At 33.7% G+C, this 14,542-nt stretch overlaps 1 protein-coding gene across 1 annotated transcript in view; it reads left to right on the forward strand.

The window, feature by feature from the left end:
- The window catches only part of PSD3 (pleckstrin and Sec7 domain containing 3), a 553,196-nt gene that overhangs the window by 190,056 nt on the left and 348,598 nt on the right, over positions 1-14,542 (forward strand). The window contains exons 9-10 of the mRNA XM_047092318.1: positions 1,147-1,259; positions 3,999-4,057. Coding sequence (XP_046948274.1) covers positions 1,147-1,259; positions 3,999-4,057 — 172 coding nt within the window. The remainder of the gene's footprint in view (positions 1-1,146; positions 1,260-3,998; positions 4,058-14,542) is intronic.

Consider the following 14,542-nt stretch of genomic DNA (forward strand, 5'->3'; position numbering starts at 1 on the left):
AAGTTATGAAAAATTAAAGTTTGGCCAGTGTAATTTAGATTTAACAAACTAAGACAGCAACACTTTCATCATAGAAATAAGGTTTTATGTATGTTTCCACAGTAAGATTTTTTAGAACATTTTAAAGGATTTTTTTTTTCTATTCATCTCATACTTAAGGAAGTGCTTTGTCTAGTGAGGGTCATCTGAGTTTATCCATAATAGACAGTACTCTTAGTGACTCATATTTAGATTGGTGTGTAGTTCTGGGCATATTTTTATTTTTCAAAGAATTTTTATACATACATTAATTTATTCCTAACCCAAGAAATAATTTATAGTTTTAGCTCCCAATTTCCTTCCCATATAAAAGGTAATAATATAATATGATAATAGGCAAAATAAAATAAGAGAAATCTACTATACACAAAATAATATAATTGTAATTTTAACAATGTGTCAATGACAAGTATAATCATATAGCAAAATGATAAACTGTGATCCATGTATAGTTTTAAAACATAGCCTTCATGGTTGTAGGTTCAGCCTTAAGTGTTCTTTGGTTTTTATCTGACTGATCTTTTAAATGGCTATTTGTCATTTAGTCATGGGAAGTTACCACCTTCCCAAGGTGGTATTGTTATTGCCTTGTCCATCTTTATATTGACATTTTATAGAATAAAATAAATTTATATTGAATGGCTATATAGTAAGTGATTTTGTAAAAGAATAACTGTAGAATATCTTCATATAATTAATTTCTCTTTATTTGTATACTTATTTGAGACAGAGAGAGAGCTAGCACGGGAGGGTCAGAGAGAGAATCCCAAGCAGGCTCTGTGCTATCAGTGCAGAGCCCAGTGTGGGGTTCAGTGTTACGGATCATGAGATCATTACTTGAGCTGAAATCAAGAAATGGACACTTAACAGACTAAGCCACCCAGGCACCCCTAATTAATTTCTTATTATATATGAATTAATTTTATTTTAATTTTTTAAAATGTTTATTTATTTTTGAGATAATAAACTCAAAATAAGAGACAGTTGGATGCTTAACCAACTGAGCCACCCAGGCACCCCTATATGAAGTAATTTTAATTGTCAAACATAAAGAGTATGGTAATGTTTTCTAAAGTTTCACTTTTTTCCCCCCTAATTCTTTTTTAGGTATTTCTTTAAAGCATTTTCTCTTGTGGGAGAAACTCAAGAACGAGAGAGAGTTTTAATACATTTCTCCAATAGATATTTTTACTGTAACCCAGACACTATTGCTTCACAAGGTAATCTGATGGAAATGTTTGTATTTCAAAAAACAAGGGCTATTTTTCTCATTATTAAAGTTATATTTTATTGTGGAATATATGGAAGATTATACAGAAGAAAATGAAAATCATCTAGTTATCTAGAGATAACTATTATTAACTGCTTGATTTATTTCCTTCCAGTCAGTTTGTGAAATATTTAATGTCAAATTGGAATCATTACAGAGTTTTGTTTCCTGTTGTCCTTCGTTTTCATTTGAGCGTTTTCTCATGTCATTAAATATTCTTTAAAAAGCATGATACGTAATGACTGCATGATATTCCTTATTCTTCTTTCAATTAATTTTTACTTAGTTTTCCAGTTCCATACTATGACAGGATGCTTTAAGTTGCTCATGCTGTCACTCTGAGATTTTACATGCAAAGCACATTTTAATGAAATGCTAGTTTTCTTATTTCTTCTTCCTATACATCTGACCCTAAACCCCTTGCATGTATGCTTATTAATTTTGTGGTTAGTTTTGGAAACGTTTACAAATCTCACTGGAGTTTGTGGTGTGTCTCCAGTGCTTTGGTTTGATATTCATTGTAACAACACTGACCACTGAATTTGGTTTATGATTTTAATGAACTATGAGTTTATGTTTATTGTACTAATTTTAAAAAGCAAGTTTAAGCTATTTAATTGTTGATGTACCCTATCAAGAGAGGTTTTTCCTCCATGTCAACTCCTGCAATAAAGCAAAGTTTTCATGATTTGAGGTCAGGTGCTTTCATTTGCAATTGGAGAATCTTTCATAAACACAGATTCTGGAAGAGATCACTAGGACTAGATGCATTAGAAATGGCAGTTATCTTTGAGCTTCAGTATTGCCAGTTAAGTGTACATGATATTGACTAAAGTGATTATTCCCCAGGTCTCTGGTCTCCACCCTCCAGGCTATAGCTAAATTAACTAACCATCTGATCATTAAAGTCACATTCTTCTCTGTAAAATGGGAACTTAATTTTCTTTAGTCCTTTCTTTGATTATAGTTAGGCCTATTGTAATCACGGAGTAGAGAATGAAAGGGATAAAAAGGGAGTTGTTTCTATTAAAACCTTCTTCATATCTAATAAGATGTTAGCAGTCCTTAGTGAAAGAAGGAATATGGATGTGTACCCTCAACTGATAGGGATATTTTAGAGTTGGCTGCTGAATTTTCTAGATGCTTTTAAGGAATTTGTTTTAATGTATTTAAATTTTAATAATAAGCTGGAAGTGGAATGAATATACTTTTGGGCATTTGGTAACATCTCCTTAGAGGCATTAGTAACAGAAATCACCTACTATCCTCAAAGGCATACTTTGAAAAATAAGCTTTTTGTTTTTTAAGATTTTTTAAAAGTTTATTTATTTTGAAAGAGAGTGGGAGAGGGGCAGAGAGAGAGGGAGAGAGAGAGGATCCTAAGCAAGCTCCACACTGTCAGCACAGAGCCTAATGCCTGGCCGAACTCATAAACTGTGAGATCATGACCTGAGCCTAAGTCAAGAGTCAGATGTTTAACTGACTGATCCACCCAGGTACTCCCAAATAAGCTTTCTTTCATTCATGAATTCAGTAATTAGAAAGGCCTTTCTGTACATTTGGCATTCATTAGTAAGATTTTTCTGCATCTGCAACTGCTATGGACAGCTATACTTGGATTGAGAATTGCAAGAAAAGAATGAGAAGTATTTCTAAGGTTTGGAAATGAGAAGCTTAATTCTTATTGCCTTTTCTTTTCCTCTATAAAGTAAGAAGAGAGAGCAATGTTTCCATCTAAGTGTGAAATGATCCTTCTGGTTTGAACAACATTTTTTTTGAATATTTAATTTTTTAATATTTTCAGATTATTCCAATATTTTACTTTTGTCTGATCCATAGTATCCTGTGCCAGTAGCCTACATGTTGCCTTTAAAGAATTGTCACGGAAAAGGATAACTATTCCTCTTTTTTAGCCAGAGAACTAATACCCAGACAGTACAATGAAAGACCCAAATCTTGGTTTCCTTTAACTTTTGCTTCTTTCTTAATTTACTTTCCTCTCAGAAAGTTAAAAAAGAAGGAATAGTAGAAAATGGTTTATTTTATTTTCTGTATCTTGTGTTTCAAAAAATTAAGAAAATATAAATAAAAATATAAAAATTATCTCACTATCCAGAGACAATAATCTTTTAATATTGTTATGTGTTATTCTAGATATATTTATATTTAAATGGAACTATACTGCATTTAGTGCATTTTTCATGTAATAATTTACTATGAAATATTTTTCTATTTAAACATGTATACTTGGACAACATTTTTAATGATTTAAACATAACAGTTGTATTTTTGGAGGGTTTTATTTACTTGTTCCCCATTGTAAGCAATGTTTCTTTGGATATCCTTGTATTTTGTATAGATCCTTATTTCCTTAGTGTAAAGCCCTGTAAGTGGATTTACTGTGTCAAAAGTAAAAGATTACTGTTTCAAAGCTTACAATGTGTACTGTCAAATTCCCCTCCAGAGAGGTAAGAATAATATACTTTACCAGCAGTAGAGTCCAACTTTGTCACTGAAGTCCCTTTAGTAATTTATTTTTATCTATTTTTTTGTCTCCCCAAATATGATGAATTGTGCCTAGCCACATTATTGTGTTTTCATAGGTTCTTAGTATATGCTATTTAATGATAATAACAAGGCCAACAGGAAATAGTGAATTAATGCTTTCTTTCCTTGTCTTTCCCCTTAGATGGAGTCCATTGCCTCACCTGTGCAATGATGCTTCTTAACACAGATCTCCATGGCCATGTAAGTGTAGGTGTGTGAAGATGTCTTATACAAATTAAAATGTCTTGGGCTTATCTTTGCTTTTGTGTTCATACATATTTATTATCTGCTGCCCTTTCTCTCATTCTCTACTTGACAGCTAGGTAAACATAAATCTTTGGAAGAAGAAATAACTTTACATGCTAGCACAGAGCTTAGTTTTAAGTGAATACGATATCATGTACGTGTCTGGAGTTGTTTTGTCTGTAATGTGTGTGTTCTGTATCTTCTTTCTCCAGTAGATGGCAGAGGCTGAGCTTTTACTTTTTTGATTTTGTTTTTGGTTAGCTATTAGAGTTGATATCTGATGGAAAGGGGATATAAGTTAGATCTGAAAATGTTGACTGTGTTTTCACCAAATACAGTAGTGAGTCTTAAGAACTCAGCCTTTTCTACATTTCTCAGCTCACCTGGTCTTTTACCAGTTAAAATATCAAAATGATATAATTACTTTCTCTTCTTGTATTTAAGATGTAGAATAAACTTAAATTTATAGTTATTATACAAGCTTTCCTTTTATAGATGTGGAATTTTAGCATTTACTTAAACTATTTATATTAGAGAAAATAAGAATGTTTTAGCTTAATATAGGCCAATATATACTTATTTAGCGCAAAAACTTTTTCATACCCTCCAGTCCATTTATTTTGAAGAGAAAACCAGGTTTCTTGTAATTAAAGAATCTAAATCATCCCTTGATTTACTATATGATTTATCTTACAATTAAAAGAACTAAAATTCAGTTATCAGTCCAATTTCGTTCTCCTATTTCAAAAGGCCACATAATTTCCTTAAGGCAAAATGGAGCTCTATGGGACCATTAAGATGGACTGAAGGGAAAGAAGTGTTCTACCCTCAGAAGACTGAAGAGGAGATGTAGTTAGTGACAGTTAGTTTAACACTGCCTTCACAAATCTCACGATACTCAACCAAGAAATTCCTTTTGCAGTTTGCATCAGGTGAATTTAGAATAACTTAGTGACTTGTTGACATGCATAACATGTGTCCAGAGATGATAGAGATTAAGAATGTAGATTTTTTTTCAGGGGACATTTTGGAGTAATAGCGCTGTAATACATCTTATGGAAATGAAGGTACTAGTGAGCCTTGAAATGAGGATCAGAATCTAAACTCATCCAGCTTGCCAAGGGGAGGACGAATCAGTGGATAGTCCTGACCTCTGCTTTTCTCTTACCAGTGAAGCAAGTTTTCCCTGCTTTCCTCTTTCCCTGTCTTGTGATAACAGTTGCAATTCTGTCCCCTTCTTTTCTTCACACTAAATTTCTCAACCTTTCAGCTGAAAGAGACAATTTTGAGTGCTCTTGTCCACATATAACTTTGGTCTAAATCAGAGAGTCCCAGCATGAGGGATCTTCTTTACATGAGTTATTTTGAGGTCCCATCCATATATGATGGTTGTACATTTAGTGTCTGTTTACTGAGAAAATGTGTAATGAAAAAAAAAAAAAAGAACCAATTCTTATTTAAAGGTTGAGGATCTCATAGAACTTCTGTGGAAGTTGCTAGATGCGAGATTGGTTTCTATTAAAAGGTAAATTACCTTTTAAAAAGCTAATATTGCTTTAATAATACTTTCAAATAAATATGTAACTTATTAATCACAATAATCTGAAACAGGAGGAGATAAAGGTGTGAGGTTTATTATTTATTCAGATAAGTCAGCATGCTTGATATCCAACAAGGCATGGGCACCCCAGTGTCTATAGCCCATAGGTTCAGAACCACAGATCTTGGATTTGCTCTTGCTCTGTCTTCATACCTCCTTCGAATATTTGAAAAGAGATTAAATGAAGCATCATACTTCTTTTTGGCAACTAGAATGTAAGAGTTTATCAGTAAGAGACAGCAAACAAATGAACAGTTTATTATTAGCTTGAGTTATGCCAGTCATACATAATTAATGTTTGGCTGTGGTGGCAGAATTACATATAAGAGGGAGAATATTATAAGTACAAGCAAATCTCTGTATGTCATCAAAATCATGTATTTAATGATTATTAGTTCTTAGCTTTGTTTTTGAAAATGTATGCTTTATACTTAGGGTTGTCTGTTGTTTAGGTTTTGTATACTAGAGTTTTTTTAATCCTTATTTACAATGCATGCTGTTAAAAGTCTGTTAAAATAGATAGTTGTTATCATGAGAACTAACCATATGAAAATGTGTTTTTCTTATCTTCAAACTATGGATTCATTTAAAAAATAAATTTTCCTTCTAGGTGGTAAGTTTTTATCCATAATTCTGGATGTAGCTTCTCTTGCATCATGGTTGCCTGATTTTTTTGTTATCATGTTTGTTTGACTTATTAGCATGGCCCCTTTGAAGGTGAACCATTCAAAATATAAAGTGGTTCATTTCTAACCTTTTCCCCTTTTCACCTTCCTAGGCTGTACTGCCTAGGCCATTACCTCTCATTACTCAATCCAATGTCAGAATAATCCTCTTGGGGAGTAAACTAATAAACCATTTTCTTTTTCTTTCATACCATTGTGCCATGATAGCATGACCTTTTTAAGAAGTACCAAGATAAGCGTGTTCTCATACTTTCAGTGGGGGAGGCATACCTTGGGAATTCTTTTGGCTTTACTTTGTGAATCTTTCTTGTGGCTTTATTTACTCTGAGGAATGATACATTGAAAATGCACTGATATGGGCCTTTGTTCTGCTAACTTTCTTACTAATAAAACAATAGAATGTATACTAATGTAATAAATCTAATATAGTGTTACATGTTGGAATTTCTTTCTTTCTTTTTCTAATTTATTTGATCATTCAACAAACTCTTTTAGTGTCTCTACTCTATCCAAGTTCTGTGCCGTTTGGGTAAGGATGGGAAATGAATGAGATGTTCATGGAAGTCAAATCTCATTTCTGGAGTGTTAGCTAGGCTAACTTCCATTAATCCTTTAAACTGAAGAATGGTAGCAGGTAACTGAGGTGCTAAGGTGGAAAAGCACCGGAGAGCTATTTTAATTATATGTTGGATTATTGAACTTCACTAATAAGTAGGCCAGGAAAAAAAATCTAAGGCGTATGCAATATTTTGGGGAGAAATTCATTCAGATGTTATAATTTAATTGGAACTAAAAATGCTGATTCCCTTTTGTGTCTATTTTTTTAAAAATATGAATGATGTATCATTATTTTAGCAATAGTATTGACTGGCTTTTATTTGTCTGCATGTGGCTTATTCTTTTAGATAAATATGTTATAATTGTGGTCACATGATTAATTTGCTAAGTAATCTTTTTAAAATGCCTCCATCTATGAAATATATATGTAAATTAAACTTTTGCACATACAGATAAATTTCTATTAAAACAAACTCTAGAGTGTGGTTTTCTCTTGCTATACTGAAACTAAGTTGTATTACATGTTGTTTGAACTATGAACATGGAAAGAGTTGAAAATATGAAAATCTTTTTCTTTTTAAAGCCTTGTATTTTATTGGAAATAGTTTGAGCAAAAGGATTTTGTCATGTTAGAATAAATTCAGGCCTATTTATTTTCTGGACTAATCTTCAAATGTGCTTTTGGTACTTCCATCATAGTTGAGATTCAGCCCTCTGGCAGGATTATCACTGGGGCGTAAAGGCAGGTGGCAGGGACAGGACAATAGGCAGGAACTTCTCACCAGGGCAGGACTCTGAGGTGGAAGGAAGTTTTAGATACAGATTGAGTTGTAATGAAGTGTAGGATAGATGAGTACACAATCAGTAGGTGAATTTCACAACTAAAAGTCAAAAGAGATCTACAAGACAATGGCTGTGCAGGGCCAGGCCATAGTCAGAGGCAGTAGCCAGGACATTATTTTTAATGAAGATATTATGACAGAAGCTACCCTTTCATACTGTGGCTTGGTATTTTTACTAGCAATTTTACCCAAGGTGTCCACTATGCTTTTCAGTGTTGGCAAGAGCCAGCTCACTCTCCACAGGTATAAGGGAGTTGAGGACTGTGGTTCTTCTGGAGTGGTGGCTGTATCTGGCTCAGGCTGGGCATCCTATAAATGTCTTTGGAATACTCCAGGTGTGTTGAATATCATCCTCAGAGGTCTGAATTTAATGTATGAGGCAGGACTTTACTGTGTTGTCTTGGTTTTGTTTTTGGTGTTAGGTTATAGGTTGAATAAGGGATAAAACCCAGTTAGTATACCATACTGGTAGAGGGAAGAAAAAGTCAAAGGTAAAATATAGTTTTTGTAATAGAATAATGTTAAAAATATATGTGGAGTTCAGTTTGACATAGGTCATAGGAGTATATTATTTTTCAGTTTGTAAACTGCATTGGTAATTGTGAGTTTTTAATTCCTAGACTGGCTCTGTAGGATCACAGAATTTTAAGTGGTGGGTAAAATGTTTGGTTTATTATCAGAATTGGAAAATGACTATTATAAGAATTGTTTAATGCTTCTACTTTTTATATTGTGCCTCAAAAGCACCACAAACCTCTAAGGTTGATAGGTAGTTAATATCCTTAAAATGTCTCTGTGTCTGTAATTATCATTTTTATAACTGGCAGCTGTCTTAAGTGAATTTTGCCTGCTGCTCTCCCTTTGTCTTGGGTAGCTGTCTTGTCTATACCTTCTCTTCCTGTCTGCCCCATATCCTTGATGCCCTCTGCCAGGAAAGCCATCCCTGGCATTCATTTGTTTCCTTATTGAGTTTTACCCAACTGTAGATTCTAGCCTCATTCTTAATTTGCATTCAGCCAGCACAGCCTCCTTCCCTTACCTCTTTTCCACCTCCTTGGTGCCAAGTCTTTCTGTTCATCTCACTGGGAGCTCCCTAGCCCCAGTGACTTCTAGTGGGCTCTCATCCCAGGAGCTTCTCAATGATACTGAAAGTTCATAGAAGCATCAGGTCTAGCCTCAAAGTTGCCAAGGGTTTCTGGTGGGGCCCTGGATTCAGTTTTACTCTTACTATTCCTTTCTTCAGAATGAGCATTTGGGGGATAGCCTAAGAACCTTAACCATCAGCTGTGGAAATGTTTTTATAGAAAACTTTCTTGATTTCAGATTTTCCAATTTTATTTTATCTATTTACTTTTTTAATGTTTATTTATTTTGAGAGAGAGAAAGAGAACAAGTGGGAGAAGGGCTGAGAAAGAGGGAAAGAGAGAATCCCAAGCAGGCTTTGTGCCGTCAAGGCAGAGCCCACATGGGGCTTGATCCCATGAACCATGAGATCAGGACCTGAGCCAGAATCAAGCGTTGGATGCTTAACCAACTGAGCCACCCATGCATCCGAGATTTTTCAATTTTGAAATGACCTTTAAAATACAATGACTGGTCAAATTGACAGCTACCTAGATTTTAGTAGGAATGCCTTTTTAAGCATGTCAAAATTAATCATGCACTGGTAGATTTTCTTGGCTTCTGTGATTCTTCAAAATGAAAGCCTCCCTTCCTTTTTTTATTTCCTCCATTTCTTCCTCCCTAGCCAATTCCTTCTCCTTTTCTTTCTTTCTTCACTTTTTTTTTAGAATAGGTTCATACATGGAAAATATACCACGGATATGAGTTGGGTTAATGGGACTCATTTAAAGACCTCAGATTATCTAATTTATACATTATTCAGTCACTGCATAATGACTTTCCTTTTCCTTCTTACCATTATGAACTTTTCACATTTGCACAGCTCAACAGTAGAAAGTGGTAAAAGAAAGCAGATGAAATGCAATATTAAATCTGTTTTTGCTCTTTTTTCCTGCAAATGTTTTGGGGAGAGAAGGAGAAGTGAGGGTGAGGAAGGTAAACAAACTTCTTACCTTTAATCCCACTGCTTAAGTTAATGGTCTTTCTGTGACAAGTTAAAAGTAGAATTTAGTCTTTGTAATTTGATAATGAGGTCAGTGTCTTTTCTTTTATCTTCTCAAATTTCAGAGGAAACACTTTCTATGAAGTTGTGATAAAATCTGTCTGCTACTATAGTACTTCTCAAACTTTATGGTCTCAGAATCCCTTTTTACTCTTGAATTTTTTTGAGGTCCCCAAAGAACTTTTGTTATATCCATTACTATTTACTATGTTAAACTAAAATGGATAAGATTTAAAAATATTAAATTATTTTAAAATAGCATTAATAAGCCTATTAAATGAATAGCATACTTTTTTCTTTTAAAATGAGTGAATTTTATTTTTTATGTATTTTTAGGTGTACAGCATTATGATTCAATATTTGTATATATTACAAAATGATCATTACAATAAGTCCAGTTAACATTTGTTACCAAAACAGGTTTTTTTCCTTGTGATGAGAACTTTTAAGCTACAATTTTCTTTCTTTCTTTCTTTCTTCCTTTCTTTCTTTCTTTCTTTCTTTCTTTCTTTCTTTCTTTTTTAAGTAGGGCCACACTTAGTGTGGAGCCCAACCTGGGGCTTGATCTCATGACCCTGAGATCAAGACCTGAGCTGAGATCAAGAGTCAGACATTTAACCGACTGAGCCACCCAGGTGCCCCAAGCTACAACTCTTAATTTTTGAAAATTCAATACAGTATTAACCATGATGTACATTACATCCCCATGAGGTATTTATTTTATAATTAGAAGTCTGTACCTTTTTTTTTAAATTGAAATATAGTTGACACACAATGTTATGTTGACACACAATGTTTTAGGTGTACAGCATAGTGATTTGACAAGTTTGTATGTTATGATATGCTGACTACAACTGTAGCTACCATCTGTTACCATACAATGCTATTAACAAACTCTTGACTATTTTCCCTATATTAAATCTTTTATCCTGTGATGTATTCATTCCGTAACTGGACGCTTGTATCTCCCACACCCTTTCACCTGTTTTGCCTGTCCCCTTACCCTCTGCCCCTCTGGGAGCCATCAGCTACTTTTCTGTATTTATGGGTCTGTTTCTGTTCTTTTTTTTTTTTTTTAACTTTAAAAACACTTATGTGTTTTTTTTAAGTTTTTAATTAAATTCCAGTTACTTGACATACAGCATAATATTAGTTTCTGGTATACAATTTAGCGATTCAGCACTTATATACAACACTGCGTGCTCATCACAAAAGCTCTCCTTAATCCCCATCACCTATTTGTTTGTTCATTTGCTTGTTTTTTAGATTCCATGAATAAGTGAAATCATATGGGGATAACAATTCTTTTTAATGAATAATAATTATACTTAGAAAAACAAAAAATGAGTGAAAAGTAAAGCATTTAAAATATTTGGGGGAGACTTTTGTATTTGGCTTAATAGAAGACAACTAACTCCTCTGCTTCTGTATTTAGTTGGTTATAGTTTGTCAGAAGTCATCTGGCTTTTACTCCACTGTAACTTGTGAGAGTGAAAGAAATGTTTTGAGTATTATTATAACACTAGGTTTGAGTTCATGAACACTGGGGACAGGATCCATGAATCCTATTTTGAGAGCCACTGTGTTACAATATTACTATCAGTTGCTTTATTTTTTCTTTAAACCACTTCAGTTCCTTTTTCAATGGCAGTGTTTTTACACAAGTGGCAGGAAAAGCCCAAGTAATATTTCAGATATCCCTAAATGTTGAACTTCTTTAATACTTACATTAGCTCTGTGATTGGAGTTTGTGAAAGGATACTTTGAATATGATAGCATCTTGGTTTCTAAATTTACAAAGGATCCTACTTTGCCTGCTAATCATGCATATAAAAAAGTGGACACCTGAGGGCAGCATAATACAATTAAACTTACTTGATAGAGAAGAAAACAAAACAAAAGCAAAATAGGAACTTGTAGCAGAACTACAGAATTAAAGTAATTACCAAATCAGTAGTATACTTTTTTTTTTTTACCCCACTTATTGTAACATGTTGGAGATGGAATTGTCATGTGGGCAGGTATACCTACTGTGTTTTCGATATCCCAAGGTTTATGAGGCCAGATTTTACCAATGGATCATGAGAGCCCTTAGTTTCTCTGAAAGCATGTTTTCCACAAAGCTTCCAGACTGTACGTTATTGAAAATAAAAATTTTAGGATTATTTTGCCTAATTCTTTAACCTGTAGGTCAGAGTATATGCTGTGGTTTGCTTTCCTAACAAATACTTGAGATAGTTGGCCTTGTTAGTAGCTCTCCCTTAGAACTGAGTTTAGGTTAGGTCTTGGCTGGAGCATTGAAGAAGGTTCCATTCCTCCAGTTGTCAGGGAAAGCATACTCAAAGCAAAGACTTGGTCATTCTTGTGCAGAATATTGGACAGCAGATTATATGGTTTCTAGGTTACTCTAAAGAAGGAATCTCTTCATCTTAACTTTGCCCCTTTGCTCTCATTATTACCAGTAAAGTTGGGAACTGATTATCAGCCCAGTGGGAAAAAAATGCCATAATTTTAAAAATAAGGCACAGAATACATCAGGAATCCTAATCTGTTTTGCTTGCTCACTCATGATGTGCTCAACACAAATTCTACTTCCTTCTAGTTTTCTCTTAGATCAGGGGTCAGTGGGGGTGCCCGACTGGCTCAGAGCATGGCATATAGACTCTTGGTAGAACATGTGACTCTTGATCTCGCGGTTGTGAGTTCAAGGCCCATGTTGGGTATAGAGAGGGCTTAAAAATAAAATCTTAAAAAAAAGAAAAAAGATTGGGGTCAGCAAAGTATGTCCCACAGGCAAAATTCTGCTGATAGACTGTTTTCATAAGTAAAGTTTTATTGAACAAAGCCACACCCATTTCTTTACATCTTCACACTAAAATGACATGTTGAGTAGTTGTAACAGGGACTTCATGGCCTATAAAGCCTAAAATATTTCCTATCTGGTCTTTACACAAATTTTCAGAACTTTTCTTTTCCAGTCCCCCGGCCCTTAGTCCATGAAACCTTTGCTGTCTCTCCCACACATAGTAGAGCAACGTTGAAGATGATCCTTTTACTTAACATTCTGAATTGGGAACATGTTAAAAACATGTATGAGTTCAGTTTTTCAGAAATAATTCATCAAAGAATTTCTCTTTAAAAGGCATTTAATTTAATGTATCTTTAAAAGAAAACAAATGGGGAAAACAGCTCTTTCTTTTGTATTATAAGAGAGTATATTTGAAAATGTCAGTACAGTCATTTTAGAGAATAGTCTTGAATTTATCTGGGAATATGAACCTCTAGTCTTCAGTTTTTCATCTTTTTGCTTAATATTTCCTCTCATTACAGATATTTCATTCATTGGCCCAAAATTCAAGATTTGGGCCTGCCTGGTACTTTGAGTTTTCAAATAGAATTCTTACTTTTTATGGATTTTCCATTCTGCATGTTAAATTTTAGGTTTGATTAAAGGTGTCTCTGGATTTTAAGGCTAAAGATCCTGATGTTCATATTCACTGAACATCTCAGATTTGATTGGAAATGTTGCATTGATTTCAAGAGACAATTTTTGTGACTCTCAGTGCATGAGGCTTTTCACACCTCCATGCTCTATTCATTTAATGGGAAGGAATTCAGAATATAAAAAGGTTCTATGAAATTACTGCCTTGGCATGTAACTGACCAGCATTTGTTCCAGAGCAAGCCTACCTTTTTCCAAAGGTATGAATATATTTAGGAAGAAAATAGAACCATGGCAATGTGTGAGTTTCTCTGTGATAGATGTGAATGGTTGAGATACACAGTCAGTGATTATAGTTAGCTTTGTTCACTGGACAATATTTGAATCATAATATTTCAAAATAATTGACACAGTTTGGTATAATAAAAAGGAAAAATCCAGGTATTATGTGAAGGAGTGTTTCTTGATGAACAAAGACTTCATTTTACTTTTACTCCATGATGAAAATGGTATAAAAACTCAGTGTTTAAATGTATATGATAGGCACAAAATGGACTGATGAGACCCTTTGCTTTTCTGCCTAAGCTTTACCTAGAAATTACCAGTGAGTAAGAAGACAATAAGTAGCAGTTATAAATAACCTCAACTAATCAAATATTCAGTAAGTTGTTGGGCATCTTTGACAAATAGAAAGCCATGTATCTTGATTATTTTCTTGCATTAGACAAATTGAGGCACCGGGTATAAGGTGATTGATTGTACTAATGCTTCCTTACTGTGGAGAACCCAAAATATATGAATAGTTTTTGTTGGTTTGAATTTACATATCCATTTTTCCCCTAATTGCTATTTTCCTAATTTTTATTTCAAAATTTGTGAGTGTAAAGGTATCTTTACACTAATGTAGAAAATGGTGTGGTCACTGTGAAAGTGTACAAAAAGCAATGCTAAATAAGCAAGTAAATAGAATAAGTCTGAATTTAGAATGAAGTATGATTTTATAAACCAAAATAATGCCAAGGACTTTACCATTGTTTTTAAATGTTATAAAACATGACAATTGTTAATTAAATGGTGAAAGTTTTATTTATAACTTATAATAGAAATTCATGGTGTCCTAAAGAAACTTTTTACCTAATGATCATTAAACATATTTGCTCATGAATCTTTTTTCAAAAGAATTTTGA

The sequence above is a fragment of the Lynx rufus genome, unplaced genomic scaffold (genome assembly GCF_022079265.1).
Source record: "Lynx rufus isolate CCGP_SWC_20201006 ecotype Redwood Valley unplaced genomic scaffold, mLynRuf1.p SCAF_3, whole genome shotgun sequence".
Classification (NCBI taxonomy): Eukaryota; Metazoa; Chordata; class Mammalia; order Carnivora; family Felidae; genus Lynx; species Lynx rufus.